Raw genomic sequence first — 14,287 nt, forward strand, 5'->3', positions numbered from 1 at the left:
ACGCGGAATTACCGATAATAATGCCACTACGCCCACTCACGCAACTAGAGTAATTTGGGGTTAAATAATTCAGCACATTTAGCGAGTGGCTGCTCACACTGATTTATATGTGCTGTTGCATGTAGCACTCTTTTCTTAGTGCAAAATGCATCCTTGTTTCCATTTTGGATGCGAGCATGCATTTTGAGCTATTAAATTAGAGCTAAATGCTGGTAGTAAGTAAGAGGAAATCCTACACCAAATGCACATTTAGCAAGAGTGAGTGGCTGGTTGCGCTTCCTATTCATGTTCCATTGCATTTGGTGTAATTTCTTAGCACAAAACAAATCCTTGTGTCCATTTTGGACACAAGAGTGCGTTTTTGCACTATGAAAATACCTCTTAATGGAGAATTACTCTTTCCTCATTACTCTGCGGAATCTCACAGAATTGTTGGGCAATTCTGCACGATTAGACTACACAGAATTACAGGAGTTATGCCACACCTAGTTTTATTCTCTGCTGGGAGATGATTAGCCTTTTTTAGAGATCCCTTTGGTACTCCCGGGGCCAACATCTATTCAGCTGTGGCTTATGGGAAGACCCAATAATTTATTTTTGAACAAGAGGAAGGTGTGAAAGGGAATTCTTTCATGAATGCACCACTTTACTCAGCGATATATTTATCAAAGTTTTGCATCGCACTTGCGCCACTCAAAATCTAGATAAGATTTACCAAACCACGCAAGGCCACCTTGCGTGGCTTGGTAATTCTGGAGTGATGCATGACAGCACAAGTCACTGCCTTGTGTTTCTCTATGTGATGGAGACGTTTCATGGGTAGAGAGTGGGTGTTCCTCCGCTACCAACTCATGTATTCTGAGGCATTCCCAGATTTACCAACACTGGTAGACCTGGGAATGTGTCAGAATTACATGCCTTACCAATAGAGGCACAACAAGGAGAAATATCTTTATTTCTCCTTGCTGTGTCCTCTTTCTAAGTGTCCTGCATTCTGCAGCACACCCAGAAAGAGGAAAATTCCTCTGATTGGTTTTCAGCAGGAAGGTGTCCCTTTCTGCACAAAAACAGCCCTCTCTGTACAGCAGGCATCCTTGCACCATGGCGCAAGAGTGCCTGAATGGGCTCTAGGCTGCTGATTGTGCACCTGATAGATATGGCGCATTCCAGCCGTCTCCCTTTCACAGAGCGCAGGAAGTTCTCTTACTGCGATGCACTGCGTGAAACAATGATAAATATGGGCCTCAAGATCTTGAATCATTTTAGAAGCTTCCTACTATGCAGACAATGTGAAGATTTGAAAGAGTGAGCTCCCTCCCAAAATATGTGGGACTCCTACATGTGAATTGTAGCAAAAACAACAACATGAAACACTTACAGATCATCTTATATTGTAGCAAAGACTCAGATCATCTGTATTTTTTCTGTATATAGAGAAAACTAAGATTTCATTACTCTATTTACTGTTACTGTGTTCAGTATGTCAGCTTCTAGGGGACTTTGAATAAGAATCGCCACACCTTTAGTGTCAGGCTCTTCCCTGGAATTCTCTACCTTGGTGCTGGTCTACTGCTGCCTTCTCTGGAATCCCTCTACCATGGTGCTGGTCTACTGCTGCCTTCCCTGGAATCCCTCTACCTTGGTGCTGGTCTACTGCCGCCTTCCCTGGAATCCCTCTACCTTGGTGCTGGTCTACTCCCGCCTTCCCTGGAATCCCTCTACCTTGATTCTGGTCTACTGCAGCCTTCCCTGGAATCCCTCTATCTTGATGCTGGTCTACTGCCGCCTTCCCTGGAATCCATCTACCTTGGGGGTGGTCTACTGCCGCCTTCCCTGGAATCCCTCTACCTTGGCGCTGGTCTACTGCCTCCTTCCCTGGAATCGCTCTACCTTGGTACTTTTCTACTGCTGCCTTCCCTTGAATCCCCCTACCTTGATACTGGTCTACTGCCGCCTTCCCTGGAATGCCTCTACCTTGGTGCAGGTCTACTGCCGTCTTCCCTGGAATCCCTCTACCTTGGTGCTGATCTACTGCTGCCTTCCCTGGAATCCCTCTACCTTGATGCTGGTCTACTGCTGTCTTCCCTGGAATCCCTCTACCTTGATGTTGGTCTACTGCCGCCTTCCCTGGAATCCCTCTACCTTGATGCTGGTCTATTGCTGCCTTTCTCTGGAATTCCTCTACCTTGGTGCATGTCTACTGCCGCCTTCCCTAGAGTCCCTCTACCTTGGTGCTGCTCTACTGCAGCCTACCCAAGAAGTAACTCTGCCCTAACCTGAAATGGGTATAACGTTTCATTGAGTGACCCGATTGCATGCTTATTTGTGTCAGCTCGAAGAAGGGAAAAAAGGTCTCTGAATGTACTGTTTAAAACATTTATCTCACCAAAATCTACCTCTATTTTGGCCCATCTTCCCACTTGAATTCAGGATGCAGTAGTTGTACTAATCTCAAATGATTTTTGAACTGCAAAACCGGTTGCTGAAATGCCCATCTACTCCCTTGCCATCTGGAGCGGTATTATGTCAGAATTTAAAAGGAAAAAAATGGATAACCGAATAGGCTTTTTCTTCTTACCGGCAGTCTTTAATATTTCACAACTGACTATAGATTGTGCTTTTTTCCATGTCTGATGGATTATTTGCTTTCGTCCTCCGAGTCAAAGTGGTCATCCGAAGTCATTACCCCTTCTGTGCAGAGGACGACCTGTTGAGTCCACTGTGCGAGCTCTGCTGTGTGGACTGTGTGGAGGACATCTGTGTCATCCAGGGTACCTCTCTGATGTGGAATCACCTCCCATTGATGGATGGTAGGAAGGCTTTCAGTGCCTGGTGAATAGCCAGTAACTCCAACATGTTTAAAAAAAACAAAAAATTTTTTTACATTTCTTTCCTTTCTCTTTTTTTTAAATTTTTTTTTTATTTTGTGTCCTCATACATGCCATCATGAAAGCTCTAGTTGGGGATTACTCAAAGCTTCTCAAACAGGCCCATTTGGAAACCACCCTTGGAAGGGGCCTGAAGGAAATGCAGGATTCAACCAGAGGTACGGCTGTATCCTGGTCCAACTCCTGTCACGACACCTGCGGGACCGTAGGTTACTAAGGAGGACCGGACCAACAAGCCTCTGGCATAATCATAGGACTGATTTTTATTTTCCTCTCCAGACCTCTAGGGCTGACCAGATCTTATTGGCACTAGAACTATCACAGGCAATGTCGGATTGACTGATCAAGATGATGTTCTTCAGGCAATCCGCAAAGAAAAGAGGAGCCTCAGATTTCCAGTCTCTACAAATTTCCCTTCTGGCAATAATTACTACATAGAGTACAAACTTTGAGGCTTGAGAATTCATGCAGTAGTCAGGCAAAAGTCCCCAAAAAATCAGCCTTACACTTACTTCCACCAGTACTAACAGGACCTCCTCCAGGAAACCACATACCTCTGTCCAAAAGGAAATGATCATTTTGCCTAAGTTAACATTTCTGTTTAATTCAATCCCACTTTCTTTTAATAACAGAGATCTAGCTACCCTTCAAGGCAAAATTGGCTCATTCATATGGGCCACGAAAACCCCGAGAATAGTGTGGAAAAAGCTCAGGAGAGGGTTAAAGATAAGAGGATTGGCCTTACCTGACCTACTTTCTTATTGTCATGCTTTTCATTTTAAATTTTTTTAGAATGTTAGCCAATAAGGTAGATTCATCCTCTATGGGCCTCTTGTTTCAGGCAATGTTACAGGACGTTCCGCAGGCACAGGAGTTTTAACTTTATAAATTCGGCAATCCTAGGTTCTACAAAAAGGTCCGTCTTAAGATCTTGTTGGCCGCACTAAAAAACTGGGGGTACTTTAGGAAAAGTCTTGGAATACCGTATTATGTGCCATAGGCTCCAATATAGGATTCCCCAGGCACTCCTGAATGCCTCCAGGACCAATTATCACAACCACTTAGACTAGCAGGTATTTTGGTGTGGGGAGATCTTCAGAAAGACTCACAACTTATCAGCTGGGATCTAATCTCGAATATAACCAGTGGGGCACTGACGAGATTTAAGTTTTATCAACTGTCCGAATGGTGGATAACACAGTCATGGACTAACGAGGATCAGAGTACAAGTATTGACTCCATTTCTAGACTAGGAATATGGAAAGGCGAGGTTTCATTCTGGTATAGGTCCCTTATAGATATGGGGGATTGTCTAGACATGGAGTTGGCTAAACGCTGGGGTAGTGACCGCTCGGAAAATGGGGATGGCTTACGGAAACTCTGGTGTGACTCTTTTGCTATGTTACAGGCGGTTGTTAAACCAGCTAATCTCAGGAGAAATCATCTATATGCGGCCTATAGAGTATACGGGCTCCAATAAAAGGGAGCCTCTGCGAAAAGGTCAGATGTGAATTTGGGACATTTATCGAAAACTCAATCAATGCCAGAAGGTTCACAGTTATCTGGAGGTGGTCTATGACTGATTGGGGGGAGCCAGTCATCAAGGTAGGGGGAAAACTGAGATACCCAACCTACTAAGATATGCATCGACACCGACATCACTTTTGTGAAGACCTAAGGTGCACTGGTGAGGCCAAAGGAGAGCATGGCAAACTGAAAATGCCCCATGCCTACTATGAACAACAAGTATAGTGTCTGTGGGACTGCAACACAGGAACATGACAGCAAGTGTGCTGCAGGTCAAAGTCACCCTCCTGTCTCCAGGATAGACGGAACCTAGGCGACCATGAGCATCTTAAATTTATCCATCCACAAGAAGGGATTTGGGTGTTGGAGATCTAAAATAGTATGAATGCCTCCATTCTTCTTTGGCATGAGAAAATAACCGGAGTAACAACCAGTTCCTGTTTATGGTGTTGGGATCCTCCCTATGGCTTTATTAACCAAAAGAGCTTGCACTCCTTGGAGCAAGATGGACAGCTGCTCCTCTAATGCAGGTGGAAGATGCAGTAGCTCTAAAAGGAATGGCAGGAAGGATCCACCTTATGAATGTTAACTTTTGTCACCCTTGGAGGAAATTTCTGATCCTGCCTCCCACTCAGTAGGCGTGTGCCACAAAGGGCAAACTAAAGCAGCTTGGAGGCTGATGCCAGAGGGGAGAGGACTAGGAAGTTCGCTGCCCTTGGTGGTATTGACGAAGTCTGCATGAACTTCGACTATGACCTTGGAAGAAATGAGATGCCTTTGCAGGATTGGTGGCCCTGATTGTTGAGGCTGAGGCATCACACTAGTGCCGATTGCCCTGCCCCGATCAGTAGGTGGTGTCTAGTCATGAACAGATGAGGCGTTTGGAGGCATTTTGACCATCCTGAATGGTTTGGGCTAGATTTGCCTGAAATTCCTTTGGGAATGCGGACCTGATCTCGCCAACCATGTCCCTTAGAGCATGGGAATATATTCCCAGCAAACTGCTGGTTTTAACTGACCAGAAAGCTAGACTGGCTGAGGAAAACATCAGTTTCCCTAATGTTTATAGAGGTTTACACTCTGTATGGGGGGAGTTGTAGGAAATTAATTGGGGTTCACCTGGTTAAAGCCTTAGTCACCATGCTTTCTGGTGTAGGGTGCTGTGTTAAGAAGTCAGGGTAGCCTAGCAACTCTCTGGTTCACCAGGTTCCCATTAAGGTGTCAGTCAGGAATTAAATGAATGGTAAGAGCCTCAGAGGAGGTCTGTTTGGATTGCAAAACCTTAGTCAAGATGTTTTGACTCCTATAGTTGGCAGCTATAAGTCCAACACATCCGCTGCCCGTCTCATCAGAGCAGGAAGGCGGCACTCTTGTGTTGCTGGACCTACAGAAGAACAAAACAAGAACAAAACACACCGTCTGGGGAAGTGTCCAACCCGATGGCTTTCTGCAAATCCTTGTACTGGTTGTCATCATCATCATTGTATTGGAAGAAATAATTCCCATCATCTCCACTGTCATCTACAATGAATGGTTAACTCTAATCAGAGTGGAAACTGAAAAGTAGTTGGAGCACTGGGGTGCAGCTCGGTGACAAAGGCATGGTTCTGTCCTATTCTGACTTAACTGGAGATGGGTGCATCAATAACGGTTTCAGGAAAAAACCTCAATCGGAGCGGGGATAGGTTCTGCTCAGTGTGGGATAGGACTTTAGGAACAGAGTCTTACTTTGGTGCCAGTAAAGTCAACATCAATGTTATAGGGACCGGCATGAATTTTGGTTCCACATTCAAAATTTGCTTTGATGTCGGAGCCAGTGGTAACCGGGCACAAAGGCTCAGCAGAGGGCACCAGAAGAGTGCCAAAGCTTGGCAACATGGCCTCCCCTAAAAGCCTCAATCTGTTTCAACACACAGGTAGACCCGAATACTCAGAAAGTCAGTTATGGAATCGGCTCCTCTTAGGGAGACCAGGAGCAAGACCGCGAAGCTACCAGACGTGCTTCCCGATAGTAGCGGGACTGAGACTAATCCAGCTTGGTCTTCGTGTGCTTTCGCCTTGACTTACTGGAACACTTGGATTATGATGAGGACTTGTCATGGGAAAAGACCCATGAGCAGGAATGGATCCGCACCCATGACTTTGAGTGGGACTTCTGAGACTACTTTTGGGGTTTGGCAATGTACTGCTTGACGTTCCTGAATTGCCTTTGGATTCATAAGACACACAGATTCATAAGGGCACGCTCCTCGAAGGACTTCGGAGTCATTCCCCTAAACTAAACACCAGATCACACCTCATAAGTATCTATCATAGACATATGTTTGGTACACTACCAATAAGACTTAAACTCTGTAGTTTTGGGAGGGGACATAGTTCCCATGCACACTAGAAAAAAATCTAAACCTGTAAGAAAAAGCTTCACAACTGACTAGGAAAAAGTTGGATGCGAGCTCCGGATTCACATACAAAGGCATGAAAGAAAAGGAACTGACGTCGACCTGCAGGGGGTGACACTTTTATGCAGTTCCATTTTGACTTCTGGAGCAGAACGAAGTCCACGTGGAGCCACATGGTGCCTCCTAATGGGGCTTAGGGAGCAATGCTGTTTAAATCTTCAGGGTCCAGTCTGCCAGCTGGGGATATTCTAAATGTGATGAATCTGTGGTTAGAAGTATTCATCAGAAAGACCATATTTTGAAAACTGTCCTCTGAATCACGTGCCGATATGGGTAACCCCCAATTTAGAAATGTAAAAATATACACTACTCCTAAATTCAGTATCTTGTGCACATTACAAAAAAAAGAAAAAAAAGGTTTCCTTCATACCCATTTTTTATTCGTTAGCTATTACCATATGCATTGCTGCATGGTCAGTACAAACTGTAAAATCACTACAAGCTGCAGCTCGGTTGCTGGTTCTGGGTATCACATGTATTTGGTCAGTCATTAAACACTGTAAATCTCTGTGACCAGAAGAGTCAGATTGATGTAGCAGTATATTTCCTTTCCACATCGCCATGGGGGTAAAATAGACCATGTCACGAATTGCAATTGTTTCCCTACTTATTTTCATTTTTTAATTTTAACAATGAGTTTCTTCTGGAGACCACAATCTAGTTTCCAGAAATATATAGCTTTTCGTGTTCACCCTGCAACCACCCTGTAAATGCAAAAAATAGGAAACCTTTATTATTATCTAAAAATGCAAAAACGGTGGAAAAAATGTATTTTCTTTTACAGCTCTGCATGTTCTTGATGCCATTTTAAAGAAAACAATTATACGTTTTCTTGCACACCACTTTTTACGTTTTCTTGCACACCACTTTTTCCCAACAAAAAATTAAATGTTGCTATTGTTTGGCTATTTTCTTGGTTCCTTCCACGGGAATCCACAAGATGTGGGGAAAAAAAGAGATGAATCTGAAAGTTTTTTTTCTGTGGAAAAAGGTATGAAGGCCCAAGCGCACAGTGCCCTAACCATTAAAACAAGGGCTAAACTCTGCACCTAAGGGGTTAATGTCTTCTCAATAAACTTTATCAGCACGATTTTTTGAAGTGTCTTTGAACAAAAGTTTCTAGGATCTCAATCAGATTATTTACTTTAGCCCAACTATCATAGGGCAATAGGATAATCTTGTAATTTATCTTGTTCTGGTTTGTGATAAACTCAGTATGCTAACCAAATCTTACCTGTTTGATGGCTACGTGCTGCCAAGGTGTGCATCACAGCCTGTTTTTTTTTAATGTAATAACAGTGTTTTTAGTTTGGCTTAAGTCCCCGCAATGCCTTTTCTACTATCCCAAATGTCACTCTTTTTCCCCCCATCATAAATAGGATGTCCGCAGAACACTGTTCTTGAGAGAGTAACGTTTATGTCTTTTTCTTTTATGAGTTTCCTTTTTAGGTCTAGCCTAGGCAGCGCTTGCTCGAAGGAGACATGCCCTATTCAGGATAGGCCATGAAGCTCTGCCCACTTCCCGTCCATCTTTTTAATTGGCTCCTGTCCTTTGTAAATGGTGGCTTTTCATTGATCAACAGGCTTATTAGTCCCTCCTTAGCACTACCTTTTTTTCTTCTTGTAACCTCCCACGAGGACAGTCCCTGTTACATGTGTTGATACTTGGCAGGCTTTAATTACAGCCTCCGAGCACTATTTTCTTAAATAGCTTTGTCCTGCCTGCTATTGCAGGAAAGACATGCTCTATCTCAATGCTCATTTTTTTCTCTATTTATTCAGTGCAGTATGCCTTGACAAGAATAATTATTTTGTTATTTGCTGGCCAAATGCAGCAACGTGCCTTTACTTTTAGGTTTATTTATGTTTTTTTAAATTGGCGGCACTCACGCTTCAGCTTTAAACATCTTAAGCGAAATCATCTGAGCCGCGATTGCTTTAAATGTAAACAAATTGAAAAAAGAAGCAATTTTTTCCCCGGTTTGTTTACTTTTGAAGCAATTGGGGAACCCGCGCTTTAGCCGAAGATGTTCAAAGCTAAGGCGCGGGGTGCCGCAGTTGTAACAAAAGTAAAGAAATAGAAAAAAAAAGCTTGAAGCTGCCATTTTTTCTACTTACTTTTGTTCCAACTGCGACGCCCGCAATTTAGCGTTTAACACTTTAAGCTGAAGCGCGGGTGCCACGACTGCTTCAAAAGTAAAGAAATAGAAAATATTTTTTCTATTTCTTTACATTTGAAGCTATTGCCGCACCTCCACTTTTGCTAACGATGTTAAAAGCGAAAGCGCAGGTGTCACAAAGGTCTCACATTTGGGAGAGTTTGAGCTATTGGCATTGTAAATGGCAATGCCTTATTTATGAGTTTACAAAACCTGCAAGCAGTGTTTACGCACCGCTTGCAGGTTTTATAAACACAAAAAAGGTATTATCATTTACAATGCCAATAGCTCAAACTTTTGCAAAGACCTATTGAATTGCAAATCGTTGTTACCTTGGAATTCTTATCACTTGTTCTTTTTTTTGTTTAACATTTACATGTAATTTTAGCATTTCACCTATGATTTATGGTCAGTTATAAAGCATGATTCCTTCCACACTAGGGGATCTAGTACAGCTCAACATCAAGCGTTAACGAAATGAAGGGAGTTCCACAACTGCAGCTGGGTAGAATGTGTGTGTCCGTGACATGAAACTCCTATTGCATGGGAAGAGAAACATGTGAAGAAACAATATTTCTGTTCGTACCACACAAGCATGGACAATCAAACAAAACACAGCACCTATTCATCTTCACAAATGTGACTGTTCTTATTATTGACGAAGGATGCTCAAGTCTAATGTAGTGGGCTACCATTCACTTCCCTTTCTAGGCCTCACCAAAAATACAGTACAAACACAGTCAGTTGAGAGACATACTGTTAACTTACAGTGGGCTTAGAGCCTGCCCATTTCATACCATTTGATGCCTTCATTGTCATTTGCTTGCTTCTTATTTATTAGCGGTGTGGGATTTCCTTCCTCTTCTTGTATTTATCCCACGCCTGGAGCATGGACGCATTACTGTGTCCTTCTCCTGGTTGCTTTTTCAAGCACTACCTTTTTATTTTTGTTAAAGCACTCTACACAAGTGTTTGTGTTTTTTTCGCTGTTCCTCTCATGTGCTTACCTCCCCTCTTCCTCCATGCTCTGTGTTCCTTTATATCACGTGTGTGCTTTTTCTATGCCACTTACATGTTGCTGTGTTTTGGCAGTTTGATACCCCCAACCAGGCAACCTATGTTATTTCCCCCAACCACGCAGCCTGTGGTGCTTCTGTCCCTCGTTTCCCTTGTTGCTTCCACCACCCATGTTGCTTCCAACCCCGTGTTGCTCCACTCGCCCACTTGAAGAAAAAAACATAAAACAATTCTGTGCATTTTTTTTCTTTTTTAGTTACCAATCCAACACATGCATCTACAAAAAACGATATGGTGGGCAAGTCAAAAGCTTATTTTTCCTGCATACAAAGACATGATATTTCAACAGGGCTTTAAGTAAAATCATCAGTTTCATATTGAACATGGACTTCTTGTCTTTGTTTACTTCATTTATCAGTCAGGGGTCATTAAGGAATCACGAAGACACATTTTAAAGCATTTTCTTCTAATTACTGTTTTAAGTATGTAATAATGAGGAAAATTCCGCCTTTAGGTGATTTTCCTAATTTTTGTGCCAGCTGGCCCATTAAAATACTGGTCATGCTGGTAGAAAAACGGGTTAGGTGGCAACCCGAAATATCTCATAACTAAAACCACAGGCTAAGGTAACAGGTCCCAAAGACAAGACCTATTGTCTTGTCCAATGCTTATTCCCTGCTATACAATCTGACAAGCCACCACCCATGAAAGGACTGAATTTCATTTCAATATTTAATTGCTACCCATTATGCTAAACCCAGAAGTAAAGATATTCAATTTCATACTCTAATTGTGTCTATGAAAGTACCAGATCTAGGAAAATAACAGTGGTCATCATTTTCAGTAGCCTTTCGGTAGCAATCTGGGAAGGAAAATCGTTTTTGAAAAACTGCATTAAAAGAATACACACTTGTACAACTTAATTTAAATGATTTTATTTCTGTGTAAGCTAAAAGGAAATTTACACACTTAAATCTCAAAAGACCTTGGGCATGCACATTAACCTTGTTAGAGGTTCTTCTACATTTCATTCTTTTTTCCATAGGAATTTCCTGGAACATTTACATCCCATAGTTTTACTGTATATACAGCCTAAACCATAGCAATCTATGATTATATCGCTTTACAATGTGCAAAATCCTCAATAAAGAAACAAAACAGACGTACAGTGGTACAACAGAACAAAAATAAATCAAAACAAGTAGGTTATATAATATACATTCATCTCATTTTGGTCCTCCTTTCTTAAATCAAATTGATTAACGTAAACATACTAATGAGCCCCAAATCACATGTTTGCCCATAATCTATTATGTAACATACATGAAGCAGGTGCAGGCCATTAATCAATCACCCTCAAACAAGGCTATAAGAACAGACCATACACCTACGGTGTAAAAGATGCGGTTCAATATAGATTTTAGTAAGTAACCGCAGTGCCTGTAAAAAGTACAGAAACATAAAAAATGGAACCTTTCAGGCATTTGAATGTAACAGAATAATTTCAACACACCTAGAAAAGAAAAACAAGCCAATCCGGACAGAAGTGAAAAGTGGAACTCAACCTATGAAGATGACCTCACTGCAGTGAAGATTTTTCAATCAGTTAGGGTTTGGTAAGATTTTGTATTGTTTATGAAGGACACCACCAGTGTATTTCACAAAAACAAACTTATGTACCCCAGCATAAGAGGAAAGGAAAACATTTCAAAATTGTTTCCATATTACCAATTATTTACATTTTTGTTTTCTAATATAAATGTAGGATTTCAGTAGGAAATAAATATACATCACTATGTATACCTTTGAGTGCTGCTTACCAACAAATCATTTTAACATTTTTTAGCAAGATTGCTTTTTTTTAACCCGCAGATCAAAAGACGTCAACACAAAATATCAAATCCGCATCAGTCTACCTTTTCCTGACAGCTTGTTGCAGGTGTTAATGTGGCTGGGAACATCAACACCTTAGCATGCATGAATGATAAATCAGGTAGGCTAGCAATCACCTTTGCAGCCTCTTCACTAAGGCGCTCTTCCTTTTTAGGTTTCCTGTCAAGGGGTAGAAACAAAAAAGAGCATCAATTGTATTACCCATGTCAAAGGGCTAGAAACATTAGTATTCCATATTGACCTAAAGCAACAGTTTTGATGCGAAAAGACCCACTGTCATCAATGGTGCACTAGTCTCTTCACAAAAAATCGACGCCATGAGTTAATTATGTCTATACATTATGCTACATAAAAGATAATAGACTTTCATACAAGGAAAAAGAAAATAACTTTGGGAAGTTTGGGAACTGTACAACTTCAAAACTAGGTTTCCTTTGTATTACTTAACAAAGATCACAACATTTTAATTTTATCCACAATCACCTTAATTCCTGGTGTAATACTTCACATAAAAAGGCGTTGCTTAGTGCCCAATCTTTTGGAGAATATGATGTGTGATAACAGAATGCAGTGTCAAAAGCTGAAAAGTCATCAGTGTGTGTCCTACATAAAGGGGAGACAACATCTGAATCTCTTCCCCAAAGAAAGTTAGTAAAACATGTACCACAAAAAATGCACAAACAAAATGTGATTAATTTCTAATGCACAGTTAAGAAAGGAAACGTGTCCAAATGGAGTATCTTTGGAGTGTACTTACTAATTTATCCGAAGTACAGTTTTTCATGATCTTTTTGTATGTGAAATGCAGGTGACACCTACTGTTACATTAAGCAAAGAACACTTATGTTGCCTATATACTGACCACTGTTGATAAGATCCCTCTGCACCTATTTTTGCTTTACCTTGCTGAAATTAAATATCCCATCTTTCCTCTTTTACAAGTACAGAAGGCAAAAATATTGATGGTTAAAAACTTGTACAACAATAACTTCAGGATGAAAGTGAATGCAAAGTAAATACATTACAATATGAAGAGCAATCCATTTTTCACAATTTAAAGGTAGAGTAAATATAATAAAATGCAGGTAAACCTATTGGTCTATTTAATAAGTGAATAACTTAGAGTTGTATGACAGACTCCTTAGTGCTGAATTTCTATATTTTAGCTACTCTTTGCCAAACAAAATCTAACTCGTGTTCCAAAACCTAACTTTAACCATTACACAATAATAGTAAAGGATACACACGAGATACCCAAGTAAATATCGAAATGTAGATATAATGTTTTTTCCCACAGACTACTAGCCTTTTTGATTTGGCTACAACAATCTACTAGAAGAGTACACTCACTTAAGTATACCAAAAATATGTAAGGTCCCACTAAAATCTAAGTAGAAATTTAGCCTATCAGACCAACATCAACATTAATTGAGCATTCTAGCAATCCTTTAGTTCTAGAAAGTCATTTCATATTGACTCAAATATTCAAATTGACCCCTAAGTTTGATCAAAACTTTGTCCATCTCTAATAAATTGAGGTGATTTCCAGCTTTGTAAAATAATCATTTTTGCTACTATGTGACTTTAAGGAACATTTTTGCAATAATGCTTATTTTTGTAGGTATCATAAGCAGCCTGATCACTCACTTTCTGAAACTGTATTGTTTAGTTCCTTGGTCGTTTTTAAAAAGGCACGATGATTGGCATGTAACAGAAGCTTATACATGTGGAGCTAGATAACTGCGTAGCTGCTTTGACAGAATTCAAGGCCAGTGCTTGCAGTAGAGAAAGAGTTTTGTAAAATGTTACATAACGTTAATTCCATATGCCCATTTGTGGAAGATTATGACTTGTGTTCTGTGAAAGATGAAACTTTATTTTCCTGGGCTTTTACTTGCTGATTGGGGGGATTATGTTACAGACCATCTCAATAAGTGTAAACAAGATGTGTATTTAGACAGATGAAATGGTTACACGGGGTTTAAGCAATAAAAATAACATAAGGATCCGTTACAGGGAGATAAAAAAAATATTGGAAGATAAATTCAGAATATTAGGAATGCAGATCGCTCTCACTCCAGATGTAGTTTGCAGGCATATAATACTCATCTGTAGAACATATTACAACAGTCTTATGAATGCATGAGAGATTTAAGCTACAGGGAATACCTCACTGAGTCGCACAATGAAGGGGAGAAAAGCTGGTTGCTTATTAGCAAACCAGGCTTCAACAGATGGCACGAGATCCCAATAGTGGGCATTCAACGTCAAAAAGGCACAATCACACACACGGTACGAAATGAATTAAATTTTCCTACGTGACAACGGTACCCTCAACATGAGT

The 14,287-nt window shown here is 40.9% G+C and overlaps 1 protein-coding gene across 2 annotated transcripts in view; it reads right to left on the bottom strand.

The window, feature by feature from the left end:
- Nucleotides 1-10,969: 10,969 nt before the first annotated feature.
- AFTPH (aftiphilin) overlaps nt 10,970-14,287 on the bottom strand; it is a 267,873-nt gene continuing 264,555 nt past the window's right edge. For both annotated transcript variants that reach the window (XM_078649420.1, XM_078649421.1), the window contains one exon: nt 10,970-12,102. In XM_078649420.1, coding sequence (XP_078505546.1) covers nt 11,958-12,102 — 145 coding nt within the window. In that variant the 3' untranslated portion in view covers nt 10,970-11,957. The remainder of the gene's footprint in view (nt 12,103-14,287) is intronic.

Source organism: Lissotriton helveticus, chromosome 6 (genome assembly GCF_964261635.1).
Source record: "Lissotriton helveticus chromosome 6, aLisHel1.1, whole genome shotgun sequence".
In the NCBI taxonomy this organism is placed as follows: domain Eukaryota; kingdom Metazoa; phylum Chordata; class Amphibia; order Caudata; family Salamandridae; genus Lissotriton; species Lissotriton helveticus.